The sequence below is a fragment of the Rana temporaria genome, chromosome 4, assembly GCF_905171775.1.
Source record: "Rana temporaria chromosome 4, aRanTem1.1, whole genome shotgun sequence".
NCBI lineage: Eukaryota > Metazoa > Chordata > Amphibia > Anura > Ranidae > Rana > Rana temporaria.
In genome coordinates this window covers 258,674,888-258,697,009 of record NC_053492.1, presented here as the reverse complement: position 1 = coordinate 258,697,009, position 22,122 = coordinate 258,674,888, and the positions used below count along the sequence as shown (strand labels likewise).

General features: G+C 45.4%; 1 protein-coding gene across 2 annotated transcripts in view; it reads left to right on the top strand.

Annotated features, from left to right (window-relative positions):
• The first annotated feature begins 16,714 nt into the window (after positions 1-16,714).
• The window catches only part of HACE1 (HECT domain and ankyrin repeat containing E3 ubiquitin protein ligase 1), a 161,256-nt gene continuing 155,848 nt past the window's right edge, over positions 16,715-22,122 (top strand). The window contains exon 1 of one of the 2 annotated variants that reach the window (XM_040350164.1): positions 16,715-17,020. In XM_040350164.1, coding sequence (XP_040206098.1) covers positions 16,945-17,020 — 76 coding nt within the window. In that variant the 5' untranslated portion in view covers positions 16,715-16,944. The remainder of the gene's footprint in view (positions 17,021-22,122) is intronic. The other variant, XM_040350165.1, reaches the window with a different exon arrangement.

The window sequence follows — 22,122 nt, the reverse complement described above, 5'->3', positions numbered from 1 at the left end:
GTAGGTCTGTACAGACGACCGAACATGTCCGACGGACAGGATTCCAGCGGGCATGTTTCTAAACATGTTTAGAAATATTTGCCCGCTCGGAAAAGGCCCGGCGGGCAAATGTACGCTGGAATCCTGTCCGCTCGGCTGTACAGACGACCGAACATGTCTGCTGAAACTGGTCCGCGGACCAGTTTCAGCAGACATGTTCGGTCGTCTGTACGGGGCCTAAGACTAACCTATCTAGCCTTGTAAAAAAGAAATCACTATACATACCTTTTCTGAAGCTGCTCCGGTTTATTCCCATGCTGAGCTGTCAGTGGTGGCTCCTCTGTGTGGGATTGTGTAGAGGAGGCAATCGACAACAGAAGTCCCATAGTAACTATGGGCGAGATCACTTCCCAAGCATTTCCCAGCCATTGTCGGTTGTCTCCTGCACAGAGCTTCCGCTGCTGGAGACTGGACCAGATCGACTTCAGAAAAGGTATGTATAGCAATTTTTGCTTTACAGAGTTAGATAGGTTAGTCTTAGATTTTGTCAGCTTCAGCTCAATCCACTGGCCAAAATGTGGTATATTTTCCCTACGCCAATCGGGCTGCAATCAAACGTCCCACTTTTTAGTAACGGAATATTGGCCTTCTATAGCATCTTTGATAAGTTACACAGGCTCCTTTAAGCTTCCTTTTTGGAATGCCCTCCAATTGCACCATTTTCGACACTCCCTACCAAACCCTCACCAAAGCCCCTTTTGCACTGGGCGCAGGAGGTGCGCTGGCGTCATAGCGGCGCTATTTTTAGGGTTAATACCTCTGCAGAGGCGCATTGCCGGTGGTATTACCGCGGTTTCCCATTGATTTCAATGGGAAGGAGCGGTAAACACCCCGCTCCTTCACCGCTCTAAAGATGTGGCTAGCAGGACTTTTGGAGCGGTCCTGCTAGCGCACCGCTTCAGTGTGAAAGCCTTCGGGCTTTCATACTGAAGACTGCAGGGCATGATTTTTTTAGGCGGTATAGCAGCACTATTTTTGGAGCTAAACCGCCTGAAAAACGTGTCAGTGTGAAAGGGGCCTTATGCCGCGTACACACGATCATTTTTCGGCATTTAGAAAAAACAAAGTTTTTCCAACTTCATCATTAAAACGACGTTGCCCACACACCATCGTTTTAAAAAAATGCTCTAGCAAAGCGCGGTGACGTACAACACATACGACGACACTATAGCGTAAGTATGAAACTTTTCAGTCCCAGGGAGTGTAAGAGGACATGGGGCACATGATGAGACTGGAAGAGAAACGGTTTAACGTTAAGCTGCGTAGGGGGTTTTTCACTGTCAGGGCGGTAAGAATGTGGACTCTCTCTGTCGGCAGGAAGTGTGAATAGTTTAAGACTCTTGGACGTGCATCTTAGCGAAAACAATACACAGGGATATGGGAAATGATTTTCTACATGCACACACACCTACACAGGTTGAACAGGATGGACTGTTGACTTTATTCAACCTTACCAACTATGTAACTATGTAATGACGCAGCAAACAGCAACAAAAAAAATTGTCGGACGTTCTATTACTTTCTCAGTCTACTAAAAATGTGTTTAATTTATGTCTTTGATTTCCCATCACTTCCAGTCTTGACAGAAAGTAAAGAAAATTTATACATTAGGGAAGGAGATGGCAGTTAAAACCTGTCAGAGGTTCCGACCCTTCCCCACTCTATCCAAAACTAAGTACACAGGGCCAGATTCAGGTAGAATTGCGTAAATCCGCGGCGGCGTAACGTATCACATTTACGTTACACCGCCGCAAGTTTTACGGGCAAGTGCTTGATTCACAAAGCACTTTCCTGTAAACTTGCGGCGGCGTAGCGTAAATCCATCCGGGGCAAGTCCGCCTAATTCAAATGGGGCGTGTATCATTTAAATTAGGCGCGTTCCCGCGCCGAACGTACTGCGCATGCTCCGTTTTGAAATTTCCCGCCGTGCTTTTGCGCGAAATGACGTCGACGTGCGTTACGTCCTTTCCTATTCACGGACGACTTACGCAAAAAAATAAAAAAAAAATGTAAATTTGACGTGGGAACGACGGCCATACTTTAACATGGCAAGTCTAAATATGAGCCATGAAATAACAGCCGTAACTATACGCCGGGAAAAGCCGACTAGCGACGACGTAAGAGAATGCGACGAACGCGCGTACCTTCGTGGAACGCCGCAAACAGCTAATTAGCATACCCGACGCGGAAAACTACGCAAACTCCACCCAGCTGGCGCAGAAGTATTACACCTACGATCCGAAGGCGTAAGAAGCCATACGCCTGTCGGATCGAAGCCAGAAGCCGTCGTATCTTGGTTTGAGGATTCAAACTAAAGATACGACGCAGCAAATTTGAAAATACCCTGGAGTATCAGTAGATACTCCGGCGTATTTCAGCTGTGAATCTGGCCCATAGTTTTGACAACTGTAGTATAACAGTGTATTCACACTTGCAAATGCACCCTGTCTGCAATCAGCTGAGAGAATCCCAGCGACTGCCTGCGCCCAGAGACGATCACTTGCATGTGACTGCTGCTTGAACAATTACATGTGAGTGAGTACGATTAGCTGTGAGAGCTGGTAGCCTCCCATTGCTTTCAATAGAGCTGCCTACTCACAGCTAATCGCAGAAATCCCCACTGGGGTTCTTGCAGCTGATTGCAGAAAGGGTACATTCGGAAATGTAAATGCACCCTTAACATTCAGAGCAGATCAAGAGAAGCACTAAACTAATGCCCCGTACACACCATCACTTTATGTGATGAAAAAAAATGACGTTTTGAAAAACGTCACTTTAATTGACCGTGTGTGGGGGAAAACGTTGTTTTATGTCTTCTAAAAAACGACCAAAAAAAATTGAAGCATGCTTCAATTTTATGTGTCGTTTTTCAAAACGTCGTTTTTTACTTCACAGAAATTGACTGTGTGTAGCAAAAAACGTCGTTTAACCACTTAAGCCCCGGACCAATATGCAGCCTAAAGACCCAAGGTGTTTTTACAGTTCGGGACTGCGTCGCTTTAACAGACAATTGCGCGGTCGTGCGACGTGGCTCCCAAACAAAATTGGCGTCCTTTTTTCCCCACAAATAGAGCTTTCTTTTGGTGGTATTTGATCACATCTGCGGTTTTTAGTTTTTGCGCTATAAACAAAAATAGAGCGACAATTTTGAAAAAAAAGCAATATTTTTTACTTTTTGCTGTAATAAATATCCCCCAAAAACATATATAAAAACATTTTTTTTCCTCAGTTTAGGCCGATACGTATTCTTCTACCTATTTTTAGTAAAAAAAATCGCAATAAGCGTTTATCGATTGGTTTGCGCAAAATTTATAGTGTTTACAAAATAGGGGATAGTTTTATTGCATTTTTATTTTTTATTTTTTTTTACTACTAATGGCGGCGATCAGCAATTTTTTTCGTGACTGCGACATTATGGCGGACACTTCGGACAATTTTGACACATTTTTGGGACCATTGTCATTTTCACAGCAAAAAATGCATTTAAATTGCATTCTTTATTGTGAAAATGACAGTTGCAGTTTGGGAGTTAACCACAGGTGGCGCTGTAGGATTTAGGGTGCACCTAGTATGTGTTTACAACTGTTTGGGGGTGTGGCTGTAGGAATGACGTCATCGATCGTGTCTTCCCTATAAAGGGAATGACGCGATCGATGCGCCGCCATAGTGAAGGACGGGGAAGCCGTGTTTACACACGGCTCTCCTCGTTCTTCAGCTCCGGGGAGCGATCGCGACGGAGCGGCTATAAACAAATAGCCGCGCCGTGGTCCCGGATCGCTCCCCGAGCGGACCCGACCTCCGCATGTAGCGGGGGGGGTCCCGATCGGACCCCCCACCCGCTAATAGGCGAGGACGTACGTGTACGCCCATGTGCCTGTACGTGCCATATTGTGGACGTATATGTACATGCGGGGGTCGGGAAGTGGTTAAAAAGACGTTTTTACACCCGCGCATGCCCAGAAGCTACTTATGAAGCAAGCTTCAATGGAAAAACGTGGTGGAACGTAACCTCGCTTTGCTAGAACATTGTGAGAAAAACGATGGTGTGTAGGCAACTTCGTCTTTGAAAATTGAATTTTCTAAAACGTAATTTTTTACTTCACAGAAAATGTCGTTTTTTTTCATCACATAAAGTGATGGTGTGTACGGGGCATTACAGTTCCAAGCTATGTACCTATAAAACTTTTAGTATATACTGCCATCTGCTGATATATAATAATATAGCAGTATCATTAAAACTACTAGCTGTTTATATATGAAAACAAGTCATATTGTACATTTTAGGTAAAAATAAATGTGATTTGGAAATAATATAAATACATAAAACAGAGGACTCAATGCAGGAAAATGTTATAGTGACAAATATCCCTCCCCAAACAGGATAATGTACTAAATCTGCAGGTAAATAAGAGAACCATAACCCTCACTAAGTGGTAGAGTGGATTTGATAATAAAGTTGTCAGTGTCTCCATCCTGTGAATAGAGGGAATTCCATTCCTGTGAAATTAACCAGTAATTTAACCACCTCAATACTGGACACTTAAACCCCCTTCCTGCCCAAGCCATTTTTCAGCTTTTAGCGCTGTCACACTGTGAATGACAATTGCGCAGTCATGCTACCCTGTAACCATGTGATTTTTTTTAATCATTTTCTTCACACAAATAGAGCTTTCTTTTGGTGGTATTTAATCACTCCTAGCCCCCCCCCCCCAAAAAAAGACCAAGAAATGTGAAAAAAAAATTCTTAGTTTCTGTCAGTAAATTTTGCAAATAAGTAATTTTTCTCCTTCACTGATGGGCGCTGATGAGGCGGCACTGATAGGCTGCACTGATGGGCACTGATGAGGCAGCACTTATGGGCACTGATTAGGTGGCACTGATGAGAAGGCACAAATATGCCGCACTTATGGGTACTGATAGGTGGCACTGATATGTGGCACTGATGAGCACTGATAGGCGGCACTGATGGGGGCACTCGTGAGCACTAGGCACAGATAGGTGGCAATGGTGGGCACATGTAGGCAGCATTGGTGGGCACAGGCAGCATTGATAGGCGGCACTGATGGGTGGCTTTGATGGGCATTGATGGCAGCAGCGATGGGCATTGATGGGCAGCACTAATATCCAGCACTGACTGGCATCACTTGTGGGCACCGATTGCTGGCACTTTTGGGCACTGGTTGCTGGCACTTTTGGGCATAGATTGGTGGCAATTATGGGCACTGGTTGGCACTGATTGCTGGTAGTGGTGGCCAATCATTGTGGCACTGGTGGACAAATTGTAATCAGGTAACTGATGATCAGTGCCCTGATTACATACCTAGCTGTCCTCTGTGATGAGATGCCGTAGATTATCTCTTCTCTCCTCACACTGTTTACCGGCATCTCCGTGTTTACATGTGTCCAGCTGTTATTGGTCAAAGCTGATCACATGGTTAAAGACCTGCGGCCGCTGCTCTTTACACAGATCAGGGTTTCGCCGTGTCCTAGCAATATGGCGCAACCATGGTAGCGCGCAAGAACAGTCATTCTTGCCGGCTGTCATATGCCGTCCACCCAAAATGAGAGTCGCGCCGCCCAGCCGTCATTTGACAGTGGGTGGGCGACAAGTGGAACAAGAGGAACTCTAGGCTAAATGTTTATTTTCCTCTGCATTGGGGCTGTGCTCTACTTACTCGATCCTTCGGTCCTCCAGAAAACAGCACTCCCCTACATCCAGCGATGGATTGCTCTTGCCATCCCCTCATCCAGACCTGGTCTATGGGCAAGATGATGTCAGGAACTGTCCATGCACAGGACCAAAAGCTTGCAGGGGGATCAGCGGATTAGGTAAGTAAATCTCTCCTTACCCCTAGACAAAAACGAGCAGTTACCCATGCTGTGCGGGCACAGCCCCATTGCACGGGAGAAAAAAAATCTCCTGGGAGTTCTTCTTTAATCAAATTGGGAGCAAAGAAACTACTCCAACCAGCATAAAACTATAAGTATATAGATGCACACCAATATGAAAATAAAGCAAGCTTTATATAAGAAAAGATTATTAATAGTACATACATCCAATGTAAAAACAGGTATTATCAGCAAAGGGCCCAACAAGAGTTGTGGTGGAAATGTGCACATATATAGTTATTGGTAAAGATACCTCCAGATTAATTTTGCAATATAAATATTGCAGCAAAGTTCCATTGCAGGGACCCCTGAGGATGATCACAATGTTGTCTCCGTCTTGGTGTCGGAGACCTGAAGATAAGATCGGCAATGATGGGCAGACCCTCGAGCTGTTGTCCAACCAGCTTGGAACACAGTTTCTCCCCAGCAGAAACTGTGGTGTAGCACTCAGAATCGGCTTATCCTCTCTGCGTTTTAGTCCTAGCAGTTTTGTAAACTGTCATAAATCCAGACCTCTAACTACCAGAAGTTGACATTGGATGCCTGACCTGGTTCTAGTCTATTCCAATATTGAGTCCAGAGTTAAAATTAGATATAGAATCCCAGACTAGAAGAGACAGGGTTAACTAAAATAAAAGGAGCTGGATATAAACTCCATTGCAATAAACAGGTTAATCTACTAACATTCATCAAGGTGACCTCTACACATGCACACCATATCCCAGACCTAGTTGTCTGGTATAGTGCATGTAAGATAACAAGGGGAATGATATACTTAAAGTGGAGTTCCACCCATAAATATAACATTACATCAGTAGTTTTAAAAAAAATTCATTAGTCCTTTAAGAATTTTTTTTTTTATTTTAGATGCCTTCAAAGTGTTGTTGCTAGGCAGAATAGTTAATCTTCCCTCTTCCTGCACCTAGGTGCTTAAGCTTCCTAACCTACACCGCACATACTCCTGGGAATGTAGTGGGTGTAACTATCCAGGAGTCTGTGCACTCCCCAGTCTCAAAGAATCATGTGACTTGGACAGTACAGGTGCTGCAACCTGATATGAAACCTATTACACTGCTTGTGCAGCACTGAACATGTGCAAGATCTGCAAGGCTGAAATCCAGGAAGTCATACAATCTGGCTTCATGATGCCCACACTTAAGATGGCCCCAGTCAATTTCTATTTTATAAAGTGTCTAAATGCTGTAACAACCTAACAAAACGGACCTTAGTTTACAGACTAACTTTACTAGAATACATTAAGCTTGTGTATTACAGGGGTATTTATATTTAAAAAGTGAAATTGTGGCCGGAACTCCGCTTTAAATATATAATTATAGCGCTACCCCCGTAGGAGCCACTGGCTAAAATGGGTTCTCTGTTCTTTGTCTTGACATTCTCAAGTCAAGAGCCCCATCCCCTGTGACATAGCAGGTTGGTACAAACATACAATATCACAGGAAAGCACTGAAAGTAATACTAATACACAATAGTATGCTATATCAAAGGTGGTCTCTTACAATTGGATAAAAGGGTAAAAGGCAAACAATGAAAAACAGCGTTCTAGACGCCTTCTCACATAGATTCCGGTCACTTCCAGTTTGCGTCAGCCTCGTGCGCCCTACGTCGGTACGTCACGCACCTTGTGACTTCATCAGGGTCCCCTGATGAAGTCACAAGGTGCGTGACGTAACGAAGTAGGGCGTGCGAGCCTGACGCAAACCGGAAGTGACCGGAATCTATGTGAGAAGGCGTTTAGAACGCCGTTTTTCATTGTTTGGCTTTTACCCTTTTATCCAATTGTAAGAGACCACCTTTTAGTTTGAATAAATTATTTATTTTTAACGATATTGCACATCGGAGGCCTCGTTTCTCTCTCTCTTTTCCCAATGTTTGTGGCTCTATCTGAGGTCTGTGTAATAACAACGGAGAGATAGACCTAGCCCCAAGCCAGGAGAGACAAATTGGCTGGAGCTGTATTTGCACACAGTTTTGGAAAATACAGAGAAGAGAATGACAGATGATAGATCTTGAGGCTGACTCATAAGAGATACTTTCAGACATATTACCATCTTGAGGAGGTGAGAGTTCTGGGAGACCAGTGGGAGGATTCTATTTCTATTTTATTTTCATCGTCCATAGCAGCCACCTGAGTGTTTTGTATTATACCCTATGGACTAACTCCAAGGTCACCACCCTTCAACAGTGGACCTTTGGGACAGATACCCATATAGCACTAGCACTTTAAGTGGACTTCACGTGCACTCCTAGTTGATTTTGATTTTGATTTTGATTTTATTGCACATTCACATTGATGGACTGTTTTCATATATATATATATATTATCATTATCATTGTCCTGGGCTGGGCCGATCCGGGGGCACAAAAGCATACCAAAGGGGGGGAGGACCCCTTCGGGTGCCACACATTGGCGCGCCCCTGTCGTAGTCCTCCACCCTCTTCTCCTCTCCTTGTATGTGTCATGCAGAGTGACGATCTCCCGCTGTGACACTGAGCTTGGACCTCAAATGTCCCGCCTCCTAGACCTACCAACTCCTGTGATTGATGGCACACTAATCCATTGCCGGGAAATTGAGAGACAAGGGACTCCACTGGGGACACCTGATGTAAGGAGAGACTTTACTGCCTGGGGACACCTGATGTAAGGAGGAACTCCGCTGCCTGGGGACACCTGGTGTAAGGACGAACTCCACTGCCTGGGGACACCATATGTAAGGAGGGACTCCACTAGCTGGGGACACCATATGTAAGGAGGGACTCTGCTGCCTGGGGACACCTGATGTAAGGAGGGACTCCGCAGCCTGGGGACAATTGATGAAAGGAGGGACTCCACTGCCTGGGGTCACCTGATGTAAAGAGGGAATCCGCTGGGGGCACCTAATGCAAGGAGTGACTCTGCTGCGTGTAAGGAAGGACTCTACTGGGGACACCCGATGGCATCTGGTGGGAGGCGACAGTGGCAAGTGACACACTCAGGGCTTCCACTGATTCTGCATTATTGTGAGTTGAACGATTACATTTTATATTACAACGTAATAATATAAATAATGCGCTTCAATTTTCCTGACACCATAAAAACCATGGTGCCAGGATGATTAAACCGCTAACACCAGGTGTTTGGAGTATTTTTATCTGCTGATTGTTAAATTTTCTGGAATATGCATATTTCTATTGTGGTGTAGGATCTGGGCCTGCTGTCCCCCCATCCCTCTTTGTTTCCTTCCTTCTCTCTCCTTTCCTCCCTATTTATTTATTTCTCCCTCCATCCCTCGTTCATCTCAGACTCCAACCACACCCCCTTTGAGCCACATCCCTTTAACCACTTAAGCCCTGGACCTTTAAGCAGCTAAATGCCCAGGCCAGGTTTTGCGATTCGGCACTGCGTCGCTTTAACAGACAATTGTGCGGTCGTGCGACGTGGCTCCCAAACAAAATTGGCGTCCTTTTTTCCCCACAAATAGAGATTTCTTTTGGTGGTATTTGATCACCTCTGCGGTTTTTATTGTTTGCGCTATAAACAAAAATAGAGCGACAATTTCGAAAAAAATGCAATATTTTTTACTTTTTGTTATAATAAATATCCCCCAAAAACATATATAAAAAAAAAAATTTTCCTCAGTTTAGGCCGATACGTATTCTTTTACCTATTTTTGGTAAAAAAAATCGCAATAAGTGTTTATCGATTGGTTTGCGCAAAATTTATAGCGTTTACAAAATAGGGGATAGTTTTATTGCATTTTTATTATTTTTTATTTTTTTACTACTATTGGCGACGATCAGCGATTTTTTTCGTAACTGCGACATTATGGCGGACACTTCGGACAATTTTGACACATTTTCACATCAAAAAATGCATTTAAATTGCATTGTTTATTGTGAAAATGACAGTTGCAGTTTGGGAGTTAACCACAGGGGGGGCTGTAGGAGTTAGGGTTCACTTAGTGTGTGTTTACAACTGTAGGGGGGTGTGGCTGTAGGACTGACGTCATCGATCGAGTCTCCCTAAAAAAAGGCATCACTCGATCGATACGCCGCCACAGTGAAGCACGGGGAAGCCGTGTTTACATACGGCTCTCCCCGTTCTTCAGCTCCGGGGAGCGATCGCGACGGAGCGGCTATAAACGAATAGCCGCGCCGTCGTCCCGGATCGCTCCCCGAGGTAAGCCGCCTGCCTCACGCAGCGGAGGGGGTCTCGATCGGACCCCCCACCCGCTAGAAGGCAGGGACGTATATATACGCCCATCTGCCTGTACGTGCCATTCTGTGGACGTAAATAGGCGTGCGGCGGGCGTTAAGTGGTTAAACTATGCCCACTATTTTGTTTAATCCGGGCTCATTTATCGCAGCGGTGTGCTCCATCCCTCTTTTCCTTCTCCCTCCATCCCTCTTTCATCTCAGATTCTATGTAACCACACCCCCTTTAAGCCACTCCCAATATTTAGCATAGTTTAACCACTTCAGCCCCAGAAGGATTTACCCCCTTAATGAACGTCGCTTTAACTGACAATTGCGCGGTCGTGCAATGCTGTACACAAACAATATTGATGTCCTTTTTTCCCACAAATAGTTTTCTTTTGGTGGTATTTGATCACCTCTGCGGTTTTTATTTTTTGCGCTATAAACAAAAATAGAGCGCTATAAACAAAAAAAGAGCGAAAATTAAAAATGTGCGGGATCGTGCCATCTTGCCGCAGTATAATGATGGTGGCTGGTCTGCAAGTGGTTAAACCACACCCATTTTGCAATAACATGCTACATTTTATCACTCTATCTAGACCACGCCTACAAATGAATGCCCCGCCCCTAATTAAAAGGATACTCCGCCTACAGACAAACAAGTGTCCTTAGAAATGTTCTGAGAATGTTGCCAACTATGTTTTATTCACTTTGCACAGAAAAACAAACAGCTATTTCTCCAGAATAACTAAGGTAGTAATCTGCATGCCAAGTCTGGTAAAATCCTTGATTTCTTTCAATAAAAGTGGAGTTGACTCTGTCATCACTCTGTCATCACTCACTATGTCATCACTCTGTCATCACTCACTATGTCATCACTCTGTCATCATTCTGTCATCACTATGTCATCACTCACTATGTCATCACTCTGTAATCACTCACTATGTCATCACTCACTATGTCATCACTCTGTCATCACTCACTATGTCATCACTCTGTCATCATTCTGTCATCACTATGTCATCACTCACTATGTCATCACTCTGTCATCACTCACTATGTCATCACTCTGTCATCACTCACTCTGTCATCACTCTGTCATCACTCACTATGTCATCACTCTGTCATCACTCACTATGTCATCACTCACTCTGTCATCACTCTGTCATCACTATGTCATCACTCACTATGTCATCACTCACTATGTCATCACTCACTATGTCATCACTCTGTCATCACTCACTATGTCATCACTCTGTCATCACTCACTCTGTCATCACTATGTCATCACTCTGTCATCACTCACTATGTCATCACTCACTATGTCATCACTCTGTCATCACTCACTATGTCATCACTCACTATGTCATCACTCTGTCATCACTAACTATGTCATCACTCTGTCATCACTCACTATGTCATCACTCTGTCATCACTATGTCATCACTCGCTCTATCATCACTCTGTCATCACTCACTATGTCATCACTCTGTCATCACTATGTCATCACTCACTATGTCATCACTCTGTCATCACTCACTATGTCATCACTCACTATGTCATCACTCACTATGTCATCACTCTGTCATCACTCTGTCATCACTCACTATGTCATCACTCTGTCATCACTCACTATGTCATCACTCACTCTGTCATCACTCTGTCATCACTATGTCATCACTCAGTATGTCATCACTCTGTCATCACTCACTATGTCATCACTCACTATGTCATCACTCTGTCATCACTCTGTCATCACTCACTCTGTCATCACTATGTCATCACTCACTATGTCATCACTCACTATGTCATCACTCACTATGTCATCACTCACTATGTCATCACTCTGTCATCACTATGTCATCACTCTGTCATCACAATGTCATCACTCACTATGTCATCACTCTGTCATCACTCACTATGTCATCACTATGTCATCACTCTGTCATCACTCACTATGTCATCACTCACTATGTCATCACTCTGTCATCACTCTGTTATCACTCACTATGTCATCACTCACTATGTCATCACTCACTATGTCATCACTCTGTCATCACTCTGTCATCACTCACTATGTCATCACTCTGTCATCACTATGTCATCACTCACTATGTCATCACTCACTATGTCATCACTCTGTTATCACTCACTCTGTCATCACTCACTATGTCATCACTCACTATGTCATCACTATGTCATCACTCACTATGTCATCACTCTGTCATCACTCACTATGTCATCACTCACTCTGTCATCACTCTGTCATCACTATGTCATCACTCACTATGTCATCACTCACTATGTCATCACTCTGTCATCACTCACTATGTCATCACTCTGTCATCACTCACTCTGTCATCACTATGTCATCACTCTGTCATCACTCACTATGTCATCACTCACTATGTCATCACTCTGTCATCACTCACTATGTCATCACTCACTATGTCATCACTCTGTCATCACTAACTATGTCATCACTCTGTCATCACTCACTATGTCATCACTCTGTCATCACTATGTCATCACTCGCTCTGTCATCACTCTGTCATCACTCACTATGTCATCACTCTGTCATCACTATGTCATCACTCACTATGTCATCACTCTGTCATCACTCACTATGTCATCACTCACTATGTCATCACTCACTATGTCATCACTCTGTCATCACTCTGTCATCACTCACTATGTCATCACTCTGTCATCACTCACTATGTCATCACTCACTCTGTCATCACTCTGTCATCACTATGTCATCACTCACTATGTCATCACTCTGTCATCACTCACTATGTCATCACTCACTATGTCATCACTCACTATGTCATCACTCTGTCATCACTCTGTCATCACTCACTCTGTCATCACTATGTCATCACTCACTATGTCATCACTCACTATGTCATCACTCACTATGTCATCACTCACTATGTCATCACTCTGTCATCACTATGTCATCACTCTGTCATCACAATGTCATCACTCACTATGTCATCACTCTGTCATCACTCACTATGTCATCACTATGTCATCACTCTGTCATCACTATGTCATCACTCTGTCATCACTCACTATGTCATCACTCTGTCATCACTGATTGTGAAAGCTCCTGCGCTGTGTAGGATAAGGGGAAAGGGAAGTGAGAGAAAAGAGGGGGGAGGAGGAGGGAGGTGGGCTAAGGGATGAGTGCAATATGGTAAACACTGCAGCAAACAAATGGGGAGTCTGTCCTTTTTCAGACAAAAAAGGTGTATGTAACAAGTGGTGAAGTCACGTGGTGAAGTCACGTGGTGTGACGAACACGCGTCGGGACTCAGAGCATTAACGAGCAGCACCGAACGGACGGCAGACGAGCGCGGTGCTCGTGGATACATGACCGCCACCTCACTGCTCCATGTGAGTTTTATTTATGGTTTTTAGTTATTAAAATTGCTGTACAGTTTTATGCTATGTGCATTTTCTCCTCCCTCCGTCCCCTGCCTTCTTCATCCTGACACGAGCGGACGGCCTCATACCAGCTAAAGAGCCAAAAGTTGTTGACAGTGAGAAGTAGTAGGAGAGGAGTTCGGGACTCGTGGAGATGTGCATTTTTTCCCTACACACTGTGTAAGTTGTGTAAGTGGACACTTAATCTGCCACCCTGCTAATCACATCCCTTTCCCTACAGCTTATGAGTGTTAGGAGGACAAGGCTACAACCTTTTTTTATTATTCTTGTCTCTTTATGTGTGACCAACTATTGAGAACTGGCAGATATCCACCCAATAGAAAACTGGTAACGTTTTGATCCTATGTGTTTGACCCTTTTATGTCAGCTGGAAGGTAAGCTGCACTAGTCACCGAGGTGTGGGCTGCATGCGTTTGTTTGGATTTGTCTGGACTGAATACCCCTTGTAGAATTTGGAACCTTTTCCATTTTAACCATTTCCTCACTGCTGCACCAGTCCCAGTGTTGAACTGCGGTCCTTTTCTTTTGGTTTGCACTCACCTAAGACTTTATGTTCACGTTTTAAGTTTTTGCTTTGATTTTCACATACACCTTTCTTTTCAAGACTCCACTGTACCATTTTACAGTCCAGTTAGGACTGTACCTATTTAAACCCGTTAAGGTTAATTTGTGTCTGCATTACCTGTCACTCCCCAGGCCCTATTAGCCCGTTCACTCACCATTCCCTCATTTCACTCATCCGGCCAAGCCATACCACAGCGCAGACAATCACCACTTGTTACACTATGTCATCACTATGTCATCACTCTGTCATCACTCACTATGTCATCACTCACTATGTCATCACTCTGTTATCACTCACTATGTCATCACTCACTATGTCATCACTCACTATGTCATCACTCTGTCATCACTCTGTCATCACTCACTATGTCATCACTCACTATGTCATCACTCTGTCATCACTCTGTTATCACTCACTATGTCATCACTCACTATGTCATCACTCACTATGTCATCACTCTGTCATCACTCTGTCATCACTCACTATGTCATCACTCACTATGTCATCACTCTGTTATCACTCACTCTGTCATCACTCACTATGTCATCACTCACTATGTCATCACTCACTATGTCATCTCTCTGTCATCACTCACTATGTCATCACTCTGTTATCACTCACTCTGTCATCACTCACTATGTCATCACTCACTATGTCATCACTCTGTCATCACTCACTATGTCATCACTCTGTCATCACTCACTATGTCATCACTCTGTCATCACTCTGTCATCACTCTGTCATCACTATGTCATCACTCACTATGTCATCACTCTGTCATCACTCTGTCATCACTCACTATGTCATCACTCACTATGTCATCACTCTGTTATCACTCACTCTGTCATCACTCACTATGTCATCACTCACTATGTCATCACTCACTATGTCATCACTCTGTCATCACTCACTATGTCATCACTCTGTCATCACTCACTATGTCATCACCATGTCATCACTATGTCATCACTCACTATGTCATCACTCACTATGTCATCACTCTGTCATCACTCACTATGTAATCACTCACTATGTCATCACTATGTCATCACTCTGTCATCACTCACTATGTCATCACTCTGTCATCACTCACTATGTCATCACTCTGTCATCACTCACTATGTCATCACTCTGTCATCACTCACTCTGTCATCACTATGTCATCACTCTGTCATCACTCACTATGTCATCACTCTGTCATCACTCACTATGTCATCACTCACTATGTCATCACTATGTCATCACTCTGTCATCACTCACTATGTAATCACTCACTATGTCATCACTATGTCATCACTATGTCATCACTCACTATGTCATCACTCACTATGTCATCACTCACTATGTCATCACTCTGTCATCACTCACTATGTCATCACTATGTCATCACTCACTATGTCATCACTCACTATGTCATCACTCTGTCATCACTCACTATGTCATCACTATGTCATCACTCACTATGTCATCACTCTGTCATCACTCACTATGTCATCACTCTGTCATCACTATGTCATCACTCACTATGTCATCACTCTGTCATCACTCACTATGTCATCACTCTGTCATCACTCTGTCATCACTCTGTCATCACTCACTATGTCATCACTCTGTCATCACTCACTATGTCATCACTCTGTCATCACTCACTATGTCATCACTATGTCATCTCTCTGTCATCACTCACTATGTCATCACTCTGTCATCACTCACTATGTCATCACTCACTATGTCATCACTCTGTCATCACCATGTCATCACTCACTATGTCATCACTCTGTCATCACTCTGTCATCACTATGTCATCACTCACTATGTCATCACTCACTATGTCATCACTCTGTCATCACTCACTATGTCATCACTCACTATGTCATCACTCTGTCATCACTCACTATGTCATCACTCTGTCATCACTCACTCTGTCATCACTCACTCTGTCATCACTCACTATGTCATCACTCTGTCATCACTCACTATGTCATCACTCTGTCATCACTCACTATGTCATCACTCTGTCATCACTCACTGTGTCATCACTCTGTCATCACTCACTATGTCATCACTCTGTCATCACTCACTACTCTTTAAAGGAGTTCTCTAAGCTAAAACGTTTAACCCCCTCACAGTGCGCTCAGCCTATCAGCGGCCGCGACGAGACATTGCTGCGGCCGCTGATAGGCTGAGCGCACTGTGAGTCACCGACCCGCAGGAAGTGGAAGAGACCGGGACCGGAGAACGGGACGGCGATATCGGAAAAACGGGGGATCGTAGGCAGGTAAATGAAAGTTTATTTTGTATAGTTTTACAGCCCGGGCACAGCGGGGGTTAAACGTTTTAGCTTAGAGAACTCCTTTAAGCGTTTTTTCATGCCTGCTCAGCTTCATTCTGGCTGTGCCCACCCCTCCCCTGTTACGCGTATAGGAAATGACTGGGCGTGGTAAGCTTTCAGACGTGCCAATAGGGAACATCGCTTAAGCGTTTCAGGCCCGCCCTTAGTTACCGCGCAGTGCATTGTGGGCAATGGAGTTTCCCAGGGCTGGTGGCAGCGCTCTCTGTACACGCTCCAAGTCGTTGTGCGGACTACACTTACCAGAGCGGCGTGCGGCACAGCTCAGGTCGGAAGCGGCAGGGCTCTTCCCATCCACTCCTACAGTCAGCAGCTGTACCTGGCCGAGCAGCTAACATGGAGCTGCGGTGGACGGGTGAGGCGGAGTAGCTGTCGGTCGGCTGTGAGCCGGTGCCTCGTCTTCCTGTATATAGAGGAGAGAGAATTGTCCTGGTGAGAGCTGAGCCCCCCTAGTATGGAGAAAGCCATGGAGCAACTCAATCGTCTTACCCGATCTCTGCGGAGAGCCCGCACTGTGGAGCTGCCTGAAGGTGACGTCATCCTCCTCTATTATCAATAGGGCGCAGTCTGTACTAGAAAAGGGGCCTGGGATGCTCAGAGGACCCCACTCTTCTATCATTGGATACATTAGAGCAGAAGGCAGAACTTTGTTCTCCCATTTCGCCTCTTTCATGTTTTCATGTCCCATTGGGGAGATTTCTCTTCCTGTCTCAGCCAAAACAGGAAGTGGGAGGAAATCCCTCCATAGAGGGAATCCCTGGTTGCCACCAGAACTAGTTTCCCTGTTTGGGGGGTTCCCCCGCCCTTTTTTTTCCTGTCCTGATGACCTCCAAAATTTGGGCTTTTCTTTCACTTTTAATAACAGTAAACAGGCTTGTTTCACGCTACTGCGACCTGAAAGTCGTAACTTCCTGGCGATCTGCTGGTGACTTGATATGACTTTGAGGTGAGGGAGGGGCTACACTAAAGGAAATGCCCGGGTAATCTTCCTGTAATGTCGGATCAATATAGATGAGGATCCGACTTGGAGGCAACTTCCATCAAAGTCTATAGGAACAAGTCTAATAGAAGTCGCCTTGAAGTAGTACAGGAAACTTTTCCGAAGTCGGAGCGACTTCAGTAGCGCTAATTAAAGTGGGGCTACACCCAAAAGGGGAACCTCCGCTTGTTTGCCAAGCCCCCCTCCGCTGGCAGATTTGGCACCTTTCAGTGGGGGAGCAGATACCTGTCAACCAGATTCCCACTTCCCAGTAAAATCAATACAATTGTTGAGCAGCAATCCTAAGGGCTTCACTTACTGTTCCCCTTAGTCAAGATGCCAGCGCCTGCACCCAGAGCCAATGGACAGGTCAGCTTGGGGTGCTGACATTGTGGGCTCCCTGGACAGGTAAGTGTCCATATATTAAAAGTTAGCAGCTACAGTGTTTGTAGCTGCTAAATTTTATTGACTTTTTAAAAAAAAAGTAATTTGTAAAGGCTGAAACTCCTCCTTTAAAGCGGAGCTCCACCATAAAGTGGAACTTCCGCTCATCGGAACCCTCCCCTCCTCCGGTGACACATTTGACACCTTTTCAGGGGGGAGGGGGGGGGTGCAGATACCTGTCTAAAGACAGGTATTTGCACCCACTTCTGGCCACACAGTCTGCAGGTAGACTGCGGGCAGGACGTCAGATCCCGTCCTCCCCCGTTGTTTTCTGGAAACGCACAGCTCCCAGAACACAGCGGAGACCAGTTAGCACGTCACCCACGACTAACGCATGCGCCGTAGGGAACCGGCAGTGACGCCGGAGCGGTGGGGGTAGCAGAGTGACAATCGATCACTCGTCCTCTGCTGCCGACGGCGCTGGACTCCAGGAAAGGTAAGTGTCCTAATATTAAAAGTCAGGGAGCTGCGGTGGCTCAACGCGATTGGCACTGCGCTGACAAGCCATTCACCTCTGCAGCTAGGGGTTCGGATCCCGGTCTCGGCTACATGTGAATTGAGTTTGGTGGTCTCAGCCCAGCTCCCGGTGGGTGTGCTATGCGAGGTAAGCTTGCGCTTAGTACGCCCACCCCCCCTCCCACAAAAAGCCACCACACTTACACGCACTCGAAATTGGGTTAACATGCACGCACTTTGACCACGCGGTCTCTAAAAAGAGAGGCGAAGGACTAACGGGGCTGGTTGAGCGGGCTAATCCTCTCACTCCCTTATAGGGAGTCCCTCTGCCCCGTTGGGCTTCAAAGCGGAGCAGGTAGGGCGGGCTGCGTGGGTGGACCCCCTCACACACCCGCCATTGCCACCCGGGGCATGGAGAAAGGTGGCAGATTGCCTCTGGGGGAGGCCTGCCTACTCCCAACTCCTGCAGTCCGGCTCCTCTCTCGAGTACACGCACAAAATACAAAAAGGCAGTATGTTCGAGGAAAAAAAATTGTTAAAAAAAAAAAAAAAAAAAAAAAAGTCAACAGCTGCAGTATTTGTAGCTGCTGGCTTTTAATATTATTTATTCGGTGGATATCCGCTTTAAGACCGCTCTCATTGACTGGCATGGGATTTCACATCTCGTGCGACTTGGGGTCTCACAAGTCGGATCCCAATTCGCAGCAGTGTGAACAGAGCCTAAAAGCTCTTTTTCTGTATGCGAAAACCTTGAAGAATAAAATTATGGGAGTTCCAATTTTTTTGTCATGCTTCTGGTTTGGGTTTACAGGGGTGCACTTTGTTCTGCACTCCTGTGACCCAGATTCAGCTAATGGCGGGCTAAAGTCTGCTGACGTCACAGGACTGGTCAAGGCTTTTCAAAAATCCCAACTTTCCAGCTAGGAGCTTGGAATAGAAGCTGGCTCAGCTCCTCAGTGCGCCACGGAGAGCCTGAGCCAGCTGCTCCCACCCCCTCCACAGCTCAAGTCTCCAGTGAACGCTGGAGGGGCAGAGCAGAGAGCCGCTGATTGACAGTCACCACTCTGCTTACTGAAGACAGAGAACTGAGTGATCAGTGGTCACGTGATAGCTCTAGCTGGCAGAGGACAGCTGCACCATTGGAGTGATGCTGAAGCCGCATAGGGGAGTGTAGATGTTTGTTTTATTTTTTTAATTCCACATTTTTCCTTACAGGCCTGCTGTGGGTGAAACATGTTGGGGGCATGGCTTTGGGTGTGAGTGAGCAGTGTGCTTTCATTGCAATAAATCTTGGCTGGAGTTGAATATCTTTGGTGTGCAGCCTGTTATTTAGATGGTACAGCAGGAGCGGATGACAGGCACTTGTCACCCAGCTGATTGCAGGGAATTGAGGGGGGTACAACCTGGCATGTGAGCAGTGAAAGGGGTTGGGTTCATCCAATTAAATATTAAAGTGGAACTTTACCCATAACAAATAAAAAAAAAATATGTTCTTTAGCAAGGAACGTACATTCCACATTAATAACGCTACCAAAATTATGGTGTGCTGTAAATTGCCTTCCTGTTTCTTCTTGCTGGAGGCTGCCATTTTGCTGAAGCAGAGAGCCACCAAGCAGCAGTAAATCATACAGCAGAACTAAACCCATGGATTTAATGGTTTTAAAACTGTTACATTCCTGGAATGCCAGGATCAGTAACTATCACATTTGCTTGTGTCCTCCATCATGCCATCCATGGCTAGTATCATAACTGATCACATGTGCAGCACCATGGCAGTTACAGATCAAACAGTTTTGCAGTGCCTAAACAATATAGAGGAACTGGGCATGTGCAGAGCAGGGTGAGACAGTGTTTTACACAGTATAGACACTTAGGCCCAGATTCACAAAACACTTACGCCGACGTATCTCGAGATACGACGGCGCATATTTACACTTACGCGGCGTATTTTTGCGCCGTGCCCACAATACTAGATACGCCTGGAAATAGGCTTCATCCGACCGACGTAACTTTCCTACGCCGGCGTATCGTGGGCGCATATTTACGCTGGCCGCAAGTGGTGCTCCCATTGATTTCCTATTCACATATGCAAATGAGGGAGATACGCCGATTCACGAACGTAATTGCGCCCCTGCGCATAATATACGCGGTTCGCGTAAGTCGTACATCCGGCGTAAAGTTATGCCCTATAAAGCAGGTGTAAGTCAGCAGCATCCATGCAAATGGCTGCACCAGGGAACACAGCCGTCGTATTTTACGTTGTTTACGTAGTACGTGAATATGGCTAGGCGTAGGTTACATTCACGTCGTAGGCAGTGATTCGACGTATCTTAGGGAGTAGTTCCAACGTGATTCTGAGCATGCGCAGTGGGATCCCTCTACGGGATGGCGCATGCGCCGTTCGTTTTAAGTACTTGTATGGGGCTCGACCCATCATTTACATGGGGTCACGCCTCATTAGCATGGCTTACGCCTACTTCCACCTGCGCCGGCTTACGCCAAGGAAACCCAGCGCAGTTTGGGAAGCGGAGGCTTTGTGAATTCGGTGCGTGCCTCTCTGCGCTGCGTCGGCGTAGCGTATATTGGATACGCTACGCCAGCATAAATATGCGCCAATGTATGTGAATCCGGTCCTTAATGTTTTACATAGCTAAACCTGCAAAAGGGGCCAGCCTGAAGTGATCTAGCAAGACTTTATTTTTTGACTAAAGTTTCACTTTAACTGGGGCCTAATCCCTAGGAACAGCCGATCTCCATGTTCTTCCCTGTCAGAATGGGGATCTGCCCTGTTCTGCCTCTGTGAAGCCATCGCGGGTGGCCGGCAGACATCGGGTCCACCAGACACGTGCACCAGCTCCTCCTCCCTGAAGCAAGCCCACAGTATGTATTGCAGGAAACAATGTACAGGTACATTGTTTCGTACAATAGCCACCCTGCCGCAGTATGTTTTTGTGGTGGGCGGTCTTTAACTGGTTAATGAAGTGCAATATTTTTCAATCAAAAATACACTATACAAGTTACTTTAAGGCACACAAACATGTTTTTTGTCTGTAAATGGGGCATTCTTTTACTGAACACCAGCATATGGGGATATTTCACTGATTCCACAGTTTTATGGGTATTCTTCCCAATAGCAACCAGTGTAATGGGCCATATTCCTTATATGCAAAATGTGTAGTGGGCATTTTGCCCAATAGCCAGCGGTGTAGTGGGCATTTTGCCCATTAACCAACAGCCAATTTTCTCCAATAGCCAACAGTGTAGTGGGCATTCTTCCCATCAACCACCAGTGTGATGGACACTCTTACCAGTGGCCACCACCAATGTGGAGTGTCTAACTTATGCCAAAATGATTTTTGGCAGATGTTCCCCCAGACCTCCATAGTAAATGGACAGAGAAGGGCTGCAGCAGAAAGTAGAGTCAATGTGATACGTTTTGTTTTCCATGTAACAAAAAGCTGATGGATTTTGAAACAATTTAGCAGACAGGAGTGATGTGCAGTGGGCAGACAGCTGTGAAGCCAAAAGCAGCAGAGCGGGCTGCCCACAGTTAGGATGCTGCCGCCAGAAACCGAAGGGCTAGTGAAGAACTACCCTGGAAGAGGACAATGCAGGATCCCTGGACAGGTAATTGTCTGTTTATTAAAGGTCAGCAGCTACAGGATTTGTAGCTGCTGACTTAAAAACACGTTTTCATTTTTTTTTCAATGTGAACAATTTTAACTGTTAGACATGAGGTGACAGTTGCCTGTT